General features: G+C 34.5%; 1 protein-coding gene across 1 annotated transcript in view; it reads left to right on the forward strand.

The window, feature by feature from the left end:
* The first annotated feature begins 11347 nt into the window (after positions 1 to 11347).
* LOC136027288 (protein fem-1 homolog C-like) overlaps positions 11348 to 14610 on the forward strand; it is a 56390-nt gene continuing 53127 nt past the window's right edge. The window contains exon 1 of the mRNA XM_065704385.1: positions 11348 to 11585. Coding sequence (XP_065560457.1) covers positions 11526 to 11585 — 60 coding nt within the window. The 5' untranslated portion in view covers positions 11348 to 11525. The remainder of the gene's footprint in view (positions 11586 to 14610) is intronic.

Below are 14610 nucleotides of genomic sequence, written 5' to 3' on the forward strand. Positions count from 1 at the left end.
AATGTAAAAAAAATGAAAATGAATTAAGTTCGTGAACTCAACAATCTATGGTGAATTGTAAAAATAACCGTGTAAAGTTAAGTATTGAAAAAAATCTTCCCTTTTTTTGTCCCTTTTGAAGTCCTACCATATTTCAGAGGTGAGTTTGAATTTTAGGATCTGAGTACATGTGGAATATATTCCGCAGATTTATATATATATATATATATATATATATATATATATATATATATATATATATATATATATATATATATATATATATATATATATATATATATATATATATATATATATATATCGACGAAAATGGGGTTTATTGCACTTTGTTATCTGTAAATTCTGTAGTTATAAAGAGAATATTTAATGACGCAAATTTTGATATATTAATTGACGAGATTTAGAGTTTATTTTTACCTCTTTCTGTTGCAGATTATACATGTAAAAAATGTAAATGAGTCCCTTGCATAAATAAAGCTTCTTTCTATTTTGATGTTCGATGTTGATGTAATTAAGTTGAGAATGTTTCCCTCTTTTCAAATTTCTCTTCTACTGGCGGTATACCAGTTTGAGGATTGTTTCTTGTTGTTTCTGATTTTACTGATTAAATATTATTTAAGTATCTGCATTACTGAATCTTACTTGAAAGGCTTTTAGGAAAGGGAGAAAGAATTTGAACTGAGAATGCTAATTTATGTCTAGAGGCCTCTTAAACGAGCATAGGAGGGATATTCAAACGTTTTATAAAGAATCTTCTAATGATGGTTTTATGTGTATCAATCTGTGCATTTAGGTGTATCAGTGACTCTGTAGAAAAAAAAATGTCTTCTACAAAGAAAATAAGAGAGGAAGGATGATAGCAGGGTGGTGAACGTGGTTCAAAAGTCTCACTTGCCTAACACAAGTATCACTACTTTGGATAAGTGTACTAGCTCACTATTACTGCGCATGGTTATCCATAGCTAGTACTGTGCCAGCAATGCCAAATTCCAACTTGCAATGATTGTGAAAATTTTACTCGACTAAGAGTAGTTTTCGTTGGGTCAGCTATGCTTTGATTAAAAGCATAAGACACTCATTTCCCTTTCAATAATTTTGCATCGGCGGGAAAGGCGGCTGACTAGTTGAAAGTAATGTGATGTAATCACTTTCATCAAAGGCTATTTTACGATCCTTAATTTTCGAATTTGGGACTTTTTGTACAGTACCAGCCATACATACGCATGCGCATTGACAATAGCAGCCGGGCTGACCCAAAATAGCGACACTTTTGTGTTCCATATTTAAAATGACCATGGTACTTGTGGACCACGTTTGCCACCCTGGACCTGTTGCCGCAAATTAAGCGGGCAATCTGACAATCAAGACAACTGACAGTTTTGATTCTGACAATCAAGCGGGGGCTCGACGGAAAGTAGGACGTCCTCGAATGTGGCTGGGAATATCAGAAGAGATTCAAAGGAAGTGGAGGTACGAATAGGCTGGTATAGATGAGGATCTTGTACAGCTGTTGGCCTCTCGTGGCCTGGCGCTGCGATGAGTTGCCAGTGATAATAGTAGCATGAATCATTCAGAGGTGAATATGGAAAAGTGTCTAAAGCAAGAAAGCGGAGAAAGTACTGATACAAGAATCAGTACGAGTTTTGATATTGCTCTGACAATCATAGGGCAAAAACTGACTACATGTTTTTGGCGTCCTTTAATATGAAGAATATTTTGCATTGCATTTTAAAACAGACATCCCGGATTGGCTTCCTTAAAGTGTTTAGCGTTTGATTCGACCTCCCTTTTTTTTCATTTGTGGTCAACTGAGATCAAGATGTTTCTTACTAAAGTAATTTTGCCCTATTATTACAGTAAAGAAAGTGCCTAGAAACACCGAGCGCTAGATGGCAATGGTTTTTTGTTTTTTTTTTGTCGGCATTGGTACCAGTTTCCATTCTTGTAAGTTTGCCATATTTACTTATAAGTGACAGAACACAATTGAGATTGATCATAATCTAAACAAAATTGCAGAAAATAATAATATAATTCTTAAAGTACCGAGAACACTAAACATGGAAACTAATTCTTTAAATTATTTAAGTGAAAACTTACACAACCATATACGTTATAATAAAATTAGCAAAAACCAGGGCTTCAATTTTTAATAAAGAAGATTTTAATTATGCTTTTTACAACCACTCACCAGTTTTAAAAATAAAGAATGTGTGTTAAAGATCAGTGGAAATGAGCGAAAAATATATCATTGCGAAGCTCTAGAAACTGTAACTTTCCCTATTGCTGTAGCAGAAATAAAACACAGCCATCAATTGGCAGTGAACTGGATAAGAATCTGGTGATTGAATGAGTAAATAAAAGCTAACCCTAATATCTTGTTTACAAATAGCAATTGTAAAGAAGTGTATCTGTCGTGGAATAGCTAAACTCTAAGCTAGAAATTAATTTGTTTATTATTGAAATTACTCAATCCTTCGAATTATTAAAATTACTGTATTTATTCAGCCCTTTAAACTGACTGTTTTCTTTCTGCTGCAGAAATCGGGAATGTTACAGTTCCTAGGACTCCATGACGATATGTTTTTCGCTTATATTCTCCTATCCTATCATTGTCTCATATTTTTCGCTCATTTTCTAGTTGTTGTTCTTGATACTTTAAGAATTATATCATTATTTTCTGTGACCTTTTTTTAGATTATAATCTATCCCAATGCGCAAATCAGAGCATATGGAAAGGTCTACTGTCTCAAACGTATCAGATTACGAATCCTTTCTCATACAAATTTACTTTCCCCAGGCACACAATCGCAACAAATTTTTGTCTTTTATAAGTCGATATGACCCATTCCCCTTTCTACTCTTTTTGGTAAGGCTGTAGTATCAACAATTTTAACCAGACTATGAGAGCTAGGTATTAATGTGTTTATTATTGAGATTATTCAACCCTTCGAGTTATTAGTTATTGACTTACCTACAAGAGCATCTTTTTTTTTTAAGATCTAATATCTTATTTTGCCATATTTATCCTTTCCAAATATTTATTCCAAACGATTCACTTCAGAAACCAATAAAGAAATGAAGACAACACATTCAAATGTAACAGAGACAGATGGAAACTACCCTTGTTTCACTCTTGGCTAGTTTGACTATCGGTATATACAGAATAAACAAATAGACTACTGCATGGAGATAAATATGAAATATTGTCTAATCGATAACTAAAGGCATTTCTTTAAATAATTTATTTGCAGTATCTGTAACGTCTTTGAAATTCTGAAGCCCGAAAATCATTATTGAATTTACCAAATTTGTTTCTATATGTAGTTTTTCACGGTTTAGTTTAGAAACATTGGTGAAGCTTTTTCCGCAAGAAAATTAACCTTTGATATTTTATAACAACCAAAATAAAAATTGTAGAAAAGCCTGGCTTTCAAGTACGGAATAATAGAGATAAGATGGATCCAGGTGGCAAAAATGTTTTAGTTATGATGCTCTTTCTACTTTAAATCTAATTTGAAACCAAAAAATCTTGGTACAGAAGATTTTCATTTTGAATAAAACATGTACTGAGAGTAATTTGAGAGAAATATGTAATGCAATTCGTGCTTCATATGTTTCACTGCAATCTTGGATTTTGTCTTGTAACGTTATTGTTGTCTTTTCAGAAACGCTGGCCAAATGAGAATCTGTGGTATAATTATTACAATAAGCAATTTTACTGTACTGGTCAACAGAATGCTCAAAGGTCATTACAAGTTTCACAATACAACTTCCTCTAGAATTATGATCTTTTTCCTAGTCACATGGAATTCATAACAATCTCGTGTTCGTTATATGATGATGCAATAACATGGCTTATTGGAGGGTATATTATTGTAATAGCTTACGGTAAGTGATAGAGATGGGACAGTTGGTGAAACCATATCTCTAAATTTGATAACTTAATCAGTAGTAGGTGTCCCCCCGCCCTCCACGCGGAAAATTCGCTTCAGAAAATTCCCTCGCCGCTGAAAATTCTGCACTAGTCGTTAAATGAACTTAATAATGCACCAGCGTTCTTTTTAATCAGTCACTGAAAAAAATAAGTATTTTAATTAATTAATTATATATAAAGAGTACATTCGGGAAGTCATTTATTGATAGTGATTGTTGTTAGCATTGATATTCCTATTGTTATGATATACGTCATTGTATAATTCTAAAAAGTTGGATAGCAAAAATAAATGTGATTTATTCATGCTACTGTATTTATATAAAGCGCACAATATTAGCTTTTCCCCCCTAAAAGTTATCAAAAGGTAAAATGTTTATTTGACATGCTAGTGGCGAAGTCCACCAGGTACATAAGCAGGAATTATTATTTGGGAGAGGGGCCCAATGATAAAAGACCAAGTATTTTTCATAATTTGGATAAAAAGTGCCCAAAAACTTGAATAAATCTAGAATATCAGGAGGATGATACAGTATGAAAAGCTTTCTGATAAACAACAGAGCGCTTTTGATTCTTCAGATGCTAGAGTAAAGGGGGAACGAATTCTAATTTTTTAATATAGAATGTTGCTTTAAAAACCGTCACAATTATAGTTTTTGAGCAATAAAGATGAGCAGGGGTTAGTCTTCGTGGTCAGAGAATGAATAACTTACAAGAGTGGAAATTGGCGCTACCTTCATGAAATCAACTAACGTCATCTAGCTTTTTCTCGCGTCTCTCAGTATGTTCTCAAGGTTTATGATCGCACTTAACTGAGATCGCCATTTTTATTACACTAACTTTGCCTATATGACGTCAATAAAGTTAATAAATCTGCCCACAAAGTTAATAAACCCTTTTCATCTTTGCTGTTGGGAAAAAGTCATATTTTTTTTTTTTTTACTTTTTCGAGAAAGTAAGCAAAGTTTAGCCAATAGCGGAAGACTTCCGAGAAATTTCAAATAAACCACATATATATATATAAGATATTACTCAAATAAGTGTCTTCACGTATAATAGTGTATTTTTGTTTAAATTTTTTGCTTGGTAAAAGTAAGGGTTAAAGACTAAAAAATCTTTACATATAAGACTGACATATTTAAAGAAAGAAAAAAATGAGGAAGAAGATGGTTTTTTCTGCTCCATGTCTTGTTAATTCAATTATTTGCTACGGGAAATTGCTGTGAAGTCAAGAAGGAGGAATTCTTATTTGAGAGGGACAAACTTTATCTTGTGCAACTTTGTGAAAACTGTTAACTTTGATGACACCGTGGGAGCCTTGTAATGCATTATTTTTTACCTATTATAAGATGGCGCTGGTGATTTTTTGTCAACACGGGACCGGTTTCCACTCTTGTAAGATACCCCCGAGTATCAACTGCGACTGAATTTGACATGTTGAATTTTGGGAAAAAGTTAAAAGTATATATTGGTTTTAACCTTGAATTTGTACAGTTTCCTAGTGAAACATTAAGGGTGAATAGCAGACATAATTTCTGGAAAACTTGAAATACCAAAAAGCGGGGAAATTTCAGAGCAGAACATACGTAGCTTACTGCACTTTAAAGATGCGCTGACATGTAATTAATGACCGTCCACTTTTGGAAAATTGCCAACTGTTAATTAAAAAACAAACAGAAATTAATTTAAGCCCCACTTTTCTAAATATATGTTTTCAAAGGAAAATAAAGAGCGGTACTAAGACCTTAAACAAGCAGAAACAATGTCGTATGATAAGTTGAACTTGAAACAGCCAGAAATCAAAATGAACTCTCGAGTGAAACTTAAAGATAACAGATGCTATTGGAGATGAATAAATAAAATCTACAGCAAAAATACATTAAAATGAACAACCCAACCTAAGGCGAGTAGAAATTACTATCGATAAAAGTAAATTTACCGCCCCCTTACGCCCCAAAAGTGTAGCATCATTTGCACTTTACTTAAATTTGCTTGCTTGCTTGCTTGTTTTAAATCAGGAGTACTGTTCATCTTAAATTTTCTTGATTCTGACTGGAGTTTCATCCCCTGCTGTATAAACTAAAAAAAAAAACAACAACAAAAAAAAACTGAAAGGTACTTCAGACGGGAAAACCCTCTGATGTATTTTCCTTCCTTCTTTTCTGATCTATTTTACTTCCGCGTAATCCGTTTAATTTGTGTTTGTCATATTCTCTCTTTAGCTGCTCAATTTTGCATGTGGGGGGAATATTCCACTGGGGAGGGGGAAATTTTTAGCAGAAAATTTCCGGAGGATTTTCTTCGGTGTTAATTTTTCGTGGAGGAAAATTTCATGGGGAATCTTTAACGGGGTGAATTTTCAATTAAGGGGGGGGGGATACACCTAGCACCTCATTATATGCTTGGTCTGGATATTATCACAGGAATAAAAGTGAGATTAAAGACAAGTTTCTACCCCTCTTCCATAAACATTCTTCTATACTTATCTGAAGGCTCACAGAGAGTTGGAAAATTTGGGCATAAAGATGCACTTTTTGAGGTTTCAGACACACTCCCCCCAGCTGCACAAAGCTCCATCACCCCTCCTCCCAAATTGTGGATTCGCATGTATACATCACTGTGTGTGATTTTATCAAGTTTCAAATGAATTAATTTAGTTAAACAAAGATTTGAAATAAGTGAATATATTGATCTTTTAATTTGTATGAGCCACGTGCATCTTTAGGATTGACTGTGTCACTTCGTGGCATTATTGCTTCTGAAACCGGGAAGCTTAATATACAATTCTCCAATAATTTCAATCGATTAGCTATCTTAAAACGTTCTATCAATTACTAAAAAATAGCAGAAAACATAGCTCTGCTGTGGCATAATTTTTTTTTCTTAAAAAAGGCACAAAAGTCTTATTTTCCAATTTAATGTCTCTTCTCCCTAAGTTCTACGACCATTGGCTCAGTACGATCACCCCGAGAAAAAATAATAATAAATAAATAATTAGTCATATGTGTTCATTTGTCTCTGCAGAAAATGCAGTATCTCGCATTTTTGTTGACAGGGTCTTGAAATCTCTGCAATAGGGTTATCTGATACACTAAATTTTATAGAGCAATTTTCATCAATATCATTCACTTTTTTTAGGGTTTTGTTCCTTTCTCGAAAATTGGACAAATCTTATAATGCTTGTTGCTTTTGTTGGGTAGCCTTAAAGTGGATACTATAATTGAAATTGTATTTTAAAGTTATGGTTACTATTAGCACGAGTTGTTCCTTACGTTACATATTTATGTTACCTATCTACGTTACGTTCCCTATTTGTTACCACGAATCGTTCGATACGATTTTTCTGCCTTTCTGCACCAAAATCACGAACAGGGGGTGAAGAAGGGCCTCGAGATATAAATTGGCCCAGCTTGAAGCTCCAATCTGAGCAATATAGCTTCCTTGCATGATTTTGGTTTTAACAAGGTGGAACACGCTATACTTTTACTAAAAATTGGGAATTGAAGGTAAAGGGCTATCAGATATATCATAGATGCCAAGGGAGGATCTTAATGGTTTCTAGGGAGGGGGTTCATTTGATTTGAAAATGAGACGGCTAGCACCATTTTTAAGTCCTGAAAGCTATTGGAGCGCAACCAGCCCTTTTCTCGTGCTACTTCTTACTACACGGAACCCTACAACAGCCTCAATATCGGTTCAGAATTTAGAGATAGCCATTTTGTTCAAAATAGTCACAAGTTCAAGTAAGTACTGCCCCACAGATGAAAAAACGGAAGCTTATTTGATCATGGGGGGTCCAATTGGCTAAAAATCCATAGAGGTTGCTTCCTGGACCAAGGGGAACACACATATGTTGGTGAAGCTGGGTTTTTGAGGGCTCAGAAATGGGGCAAACGACTGATAAGTTGAAATTTCAAGAAAGGGAGGGAGATATTGGCACTAAGAAACTTCGCACCATTACGGTGGGGCTTAAAAATTTATCCACGGTCAGGTAAATTGAAGAGAATGTACGGACCTACGTTGTTCAACTAGCCTATCAGCGATATTTTAGGAACGACTTGCGGAACAATTTCGATCTCAATTTAATTTCATTAGTCTGATGTGAGCTAAAATTTGTCCGTACTATCTTACTTTATGACACGTTCTTTTCATATGCATTGGATCTTCGTTGAATCTTTTATTGGTTCTTCAGTTCAGAATATTGCTTAAACAAACTAAACTGAATACTTCAATAATTGTCAATGTTCATTTCAAAAGCTTAATTTTGGCATCAGTTTTTATTTCTTTGATTTAGAATCAAAAAATATTTCGACAAAAAAAGAATCCTTTTAAAATATTTAATTAAACTGAAAGTCAAAAATTTGTTTTTCTAAAAATTTTTTTCCTATCTTTAAAATTAATTAATATTGTTTTCTTTTCGTGTTGTTCGTATTCTGACAAATAAAAATTCAATTGTTTAAACAGATATCATTTTCATTAATTTCAAAGAAGATCCGAACACTTTATACGGCTCAAGAGAAAGAAAGAGAGAGAGAGAGAGAAAAAGCGAAGGTTGCCCCACTCTTTCTTATGGTAGTTCTTACTTGTAAACCATGTCTTGTAATGCTATTTTGGTTTAGCTATGACAAGTAAAATACAGACTGGTCAAAATATAAATCGTTTTCAGGAAAGCACAAAGTACACTCTGACCTTTGCAGGTTTTTTTTTGAAGGGGAAGGAGAGGAGAGGGGGTAACTCTAGTCTTACTTATGATGATTTCTGTTTGTTTTAAGTTTGACCTGATTATTCTTTTTAATATTATTTCAGTTTAGAATTTATTTATTCATCCATAGTATTATTTATGTTTATGTTTGACGTTGCGGGGAGGAGGGAGCTAAAAAGGCCCTGGGAAGGTCACCGATTGTCCTCAATCAGCTTTGACTCTTAAAATGGATATAGAACTTCCGAATTCTAATCAAACGGGCTCCTTTTGAAGTTTATACCATCATTACTTCCATACAAAGTGGCTAAGTTAAGAGAAAAAATAAATAACACATTTAAGCCGTATCACTCTTTTGCTTATCATATACTGATAAATAAATCCGTTTTTTAGGTGGAGCTAAAAGTTTATCTTAAGGAATAGTGCATGATGTCTATGTGATTTGATTCCGCTTGTCATGACTGCTTTTCGCAAAAACAAATATCCTGGGATTCTAAAAAGGCAAATATCTCATTTACTGAAATCATGGATTTCAAATTGAACTCATCGAGTGGGAAAGTAGTACAGATGATATGAGCAATCAAACAGTTCGTGGTAACGAACTGTTTGATTACTTTAAAGGAGCTAAAAGAGCAAACCGGCTCAATGGTGACAAAAACTCTAAAAAACGGAATTTTGATACCAATAATTACATCGAAAGAATCTTATTTTCATGCTAATTTTAAATATATAAGTTTCATCAAGTTTATTCATACCCATCAAAAGTTACAAGCCTGATAAAATTTGCCTCATTTCGGAAAATAGGAGAAAACGACCCCTAAAAGTCATAGAATCTTAACAAAAATCACACCATCAGGTTCGGCGTATAAGAGAGCCCTATTATAGAAGTTTCATGCTCCTACACACAAAAAAGTGGAATTTCGTATTTTTTTTTGCCAGAAAACAGATCACGGATGCGTGTTCATTTGTTGTTTTTTTTTTTTTTTTTTTTTTTTTTCCAGGGGTGATTGTATCGACCCAGTGGTCCTAGAATATTGTGACAAGGCTCATTTTAACAGAAATTAAAAGTTTTAGTACCCTTTTTAAGTGACCGAAAAAATGGAGGGCACCTAGCCCCCTCCCACGCTAATTTTGTTCCCAAAGTCACCGGATAAAAATTTCGAGATTGCCATTTTGTTCAACATAGTCGAAAAATCTAATCACTCTGTCTTTGGGGGTGACTTAATCCCCCACGGTCCCCGGGGAAGGGGGTACAAGTTATAAACCTTGACCATTGTTTACGTATAGTAATGGTTATTGGGAAGTGTACAGACGTTTCCAGGGGGACTTTTTACGTTGGGGAGGGGGGGGGGGTTCGAGGGGAGGGGCTACATTGGAGGATCTTTCCATGGAGGAATTTGTCATGACAGATGATAATTTCCATGAAGAGGGGGGGGGGGCAGGATTTTCTAGCATTATTTAAAAAAGACAATGAGGAAACAAATAAAAAGGTCTTTTCAACTTGAAGTAAAGAGCAGCATTAAAACTTAAAACGAACAAAAATTATTACGTATATAAAAGGGTTCGTCTCCTCCTCAATACCTCACTCTTAACGCTAAAGTATTTTTAGTAATTTCAACTATTTATTCTAGGGCCTTTGTGATTCAGGGATCATTCTTAAAGAATTGGGACAAAATTCAAGCTTTATTGTAAAGAGTGAGGTATTGACAAAGGAGCGAACCCCCTCATATATGTAATAAATACAAATATAGAAGTTCGTTAGGTAAGTTACTTCGTAAGTTACATATATTTATTACTAATAAAAATGTTCGTACGAAAAATAAAAAATTATATTTGCCTTTTTAAGTATTTGAAAATTGGGGGGAGGGGCGACTAGGCCTCCTCCCCCACCCTTTTTTTCTATCAAAATCGTCCGATCAAAACTATTAGAAACCCGTTTAGTCCCCCAAGATAATAATATGCAAATTTTGTTTTAATTATTCTTGTGCAGTGAGCCAAAATCAAAACATAGAAGAATTCAAAAACCTTCAGATATTAAATAAAAACAACAAGTTTTTTTTTCAACTAAAAGTAAGGAGAAACATTAAACCTTAAAATGAACAGAAATTATTCTGTATATGAAAAGGGTTGTCTCCTCCTCAACGCCCCACTCTTTGCGCAAATTTTTTTTTATTGTTTTAACAAGTATAGTTGTGAGAAAGAGTCAAAACTTTATGGTAAAGAGCGGGGCGTTATAGAGCTGACAATCCCTGGTAAATATTTCGCAATTCATATAATTGCCTTACCAATAAAGTGAACACACCACTCGATGCCTTTTTTATGTTCTTTAAGAATATAATAATCACTTCTATCACAAATTCAAATTTAAGCACTTTTCGACCTAACCTAACTAGCCCAACCTAACATAACTATAAACAATTTTGACGCTGAGAAAACTTAGTTATTTTGACGAAAACGACCGACATTGCATACTTGAATTGAAAATTCGTCATCTTTAAGAGCTCAAAAAGTGCTTAAAATTGAATTTGCAATAGAAGCGACTATTATACTCATAAAGAACATAAAAAAGTATCGAGTGGTATGTTCACTTTATTGGTAAGTCAATTATATGGGCTGCGAAATATTTACCCAGCCCCTTTCATATACATAATAATTTCTGTTTGTTTTAAGTTTTAATGTCTCTCGCTGCTTACTTTCAGGTGAAAAAACTTGTTTTTCTTCATTTAATATTGATAAGAATCAATGCTCTTGCATTCTTGATCATGACTAGCTAAATTTGATTTATTAGATATTTATCATTTTCATAAGAAGAAGAAGGAAGCGAAAGAGAAAATTTGAATAAGTAAACAATGTTGAAGAACAAGATGATAATGGAGTGATAAAACATGAAAGAAAATGGAATTTAAAACTATGGTCTTTAATGCTGCTAGGGATGGAAAAGTGAGAAGGTTGAGGGTATGAAAAACATTTATATATACATTTGAGAATGTAATTTAAGTTTATACAGGCATAGGCTAGGGCAATAGGGCCCACTGGCTTTACATTTACTTTGTAGCCTAAGCTGGGCCTATCTCACTGATTTATTCAAGGTATGGCTAAAAATGCAGAATAAGTGTCATTGAGAAAAAAAGTTAAGAAATTAATTCTTACTTCATAACAGGCCTATGCTAGACATTGTGAGTGCAGTTTCACTAAACCTCCATCCCCCTAATGTGCAAATATACATAACCAAAATTATATATTTTCTATCCATTCCGCCAATGTGTCTTTCCTGTTTCAACCTGTTTAACCATAGATTGAATCAAGTGTGAAGAAACAAGAGCTAGGAAAACAAGAGTGATGGGTCATATAATGTATTAGAAATATATAATTTGAGTTATGTAATTGCATACTAGGGGATGAGAGTACAGAAAAGTAAATAAGAGTAAATATTGAATAATCAACAGTAAAATTCTAGTCAATTGACTTCTTGCTATAGCCTATTGGAAAGGGTTTAGGTTAGGAAAATGAAATTTTCAGGGATGGGTCTACAGGCTAAAGTATGTCCCAGGAAGGTATTTTGAAATACCCACCTCCACTCCTTCTCCCTCTAGAGGGCCCTGAAATTTGCCTACAAGACAGGTTGGTAAAATTCTAGTTTTGACTTCTTGCTATCTCAGAAAGGGTTTAGGTTAGGAAAATGAAACTTTCAGGGATGGGTCTACAGGCTAAAGTATATACTGGGAAGGTATTTTAAAGTACCCACCTCCACCCCTTCTCCCTCTAGAGGGCCCTGAAATTAATTGTTGTCATTACTAATACAATTTCAACCTAACTAAACATTTCTAACCTTACCCAAATATGCAACCCATATTATATATTTTATATTATATTATATATTAAAAAATAGAGCCAATGAAAAAGAGATTGAAAACTCAAAATTAAGGTAAAATGGTTTACTACTTAAATAGCTCTAGACCTATCAATTTTGCATTCTTTAAGCCTTAGAAATAAGAAACAAGTAGAGATAGTAGCTTGATAAAACTTTCCCATAGTCTATCTTTGGCCTTATATTCATTCCTGAAAATTTCATCTGCCTAACTCAACTACTTTTTGAGATACCAAGAAGCTACTAAACTAGAACTTTACCATTGCTTCCTTTGTAAATTTATTTTTGAGCTAAAAAGGAACACCATGTTCCTCATTATTTGTTTGGTGAAGAAAATAGTAACTATTTTCATCAGAATTTTCAGTAACTAGGAAACACTAAGATTACAAAAGAGTAATACCATTTGACACCCCAACCAACACTATTTTGTTATATGATGATTGCTACTGTGACAGTGTCACCTTCCTCCTAATGAGGTCAGGTATACCCAGGGCTACATACAAAACTAAAGGAAAACATCCCAGCAATAAAATTCTTACTTTATTATAGCCTCTGTAGAAAGTTTCTATCAATCAGATTTTCATCTTTACTTCAACATTTTTAGATAATATATTTATCCAACTTCTCATTATTTCAGACTAGTGCAATAGTGGAGATGGAATAACAAATCCAAATACCAATTAACAGACAGTTTCAGTAACTCAAACAATGAAAACAATAGATAAATATATTATCTAGTGCTATATCTAACCCTATTGTGGGAGGAGTGATTTGGTACAATTGTCATGGTAGCAACCATTATATTTGGAAATAGTTTGATTGGGGAGTCAAATGAAAAAGAAGATAACTGCCAAATATTTTTACTTTTTTCTAATATTTTGTAACCAATGATTTTGAAGTAAAATCATGTAACTGGAACCCATTGTCCAACTGGTTGGAGCATAATATATACACATGGATTCTTTTGGTCTACATTGCTACTTCACAGGGGATAGATTCTAGTCCGACAAGAGTCCATAGCACCAACTAGGTAAGTGGTTGGCGTGCTGGCTTGTGGATTGTTGGTTCATGGGGCACAGATTTGATCCCAGGCATAGCCAGTTATTCGGTTTGGGATGGGGGTCAGTGGCATGACTCTCTAAGCTCAGCCAGAGTTGACCCAGCTTCAAATGGGTATCTGGAGAAATCTGGGGAAGGTAAGCAAGAAGGATGTGCAAAAGCTCAGGATGGTTGGCCCCAGCCCCCCATTGCACTTCCTGGCTGAAGGGCCACAAAATGGAGATTAGCACTGCTGGTTTGGACTTTAAGGGTCTAGTGCTGCCTTGCTTATTTGCATAGTATCTAAATTTGAAACAGATTGGAGACCAGATTTTTAAATCCTTCCCTTCTATCCCCTCCTGAAGTCAAGATTCGAAGTTTACTTGCCCACTAACACTCCTTGATAGTTTCGACTTAATCCCCAAAGCCATTCCCAGGATATTTCAGATAGCCTACACTATTTCAACTGGAAACAAGCAGTGTCTTTTGATTTACCTTGCTAGTTAACTGTGAAAAGATTATAGATCCTATAGAGGTTTAAAGTGAAAAATGTTTGAGTGGACCAATGAAAAGAATGTTTTTAACCCCTCCCATTTGCCCCAGCCTCCCGAAGTTGAAACTCGAAATCCACTTGGTGCCCCAGCACTCATCAAAAGATTCAACTTGATACCTAATGCATTGCAGATCTACTATTTTAATGACCATGTACCACATAGTGTCCTTTGATTTGCCTTACTACTTAGATGTGGATGAATTCTCATTCAGGCTTATTGTGCATGAAAGTTCAGGAGGATCAGAGACGTAGTATTTTCAGCCCCCTCCCCCAATAAAATTTTTAAGTCCCCTTGCCTCTCTACTTTGTATTTGTTGTAAAGGACTACCTGAGAGTTATATCTACTCCCCATGTTGCTCCCAAGATATTGCCAATGTAATTTGACCTGTATGCCCAAATGTATCTGATTTAGCTCAATCATCTTCCCCCAATTCATTATTCAGTGTTCACTTGCCTTCCCCCCTCCCCTGCTCAAAATATTCCAAAATTATCAAATCCATGCCCAAGCTTTTCTGAGACAT

This window comes from Artemia franciscana, chromosome 5 (genome assembly GCF_032884065.1).
Source record: "Artemia franciscana chromosome 5, ASM3288406v1, whole genome shotgun sequence".
Lineage (NCBI taxonomy): Eukaryota > Metazoa > Arthropoda > Branchiopoda > Anostraca > Artemiidae > Artemia > Artemia franciscana.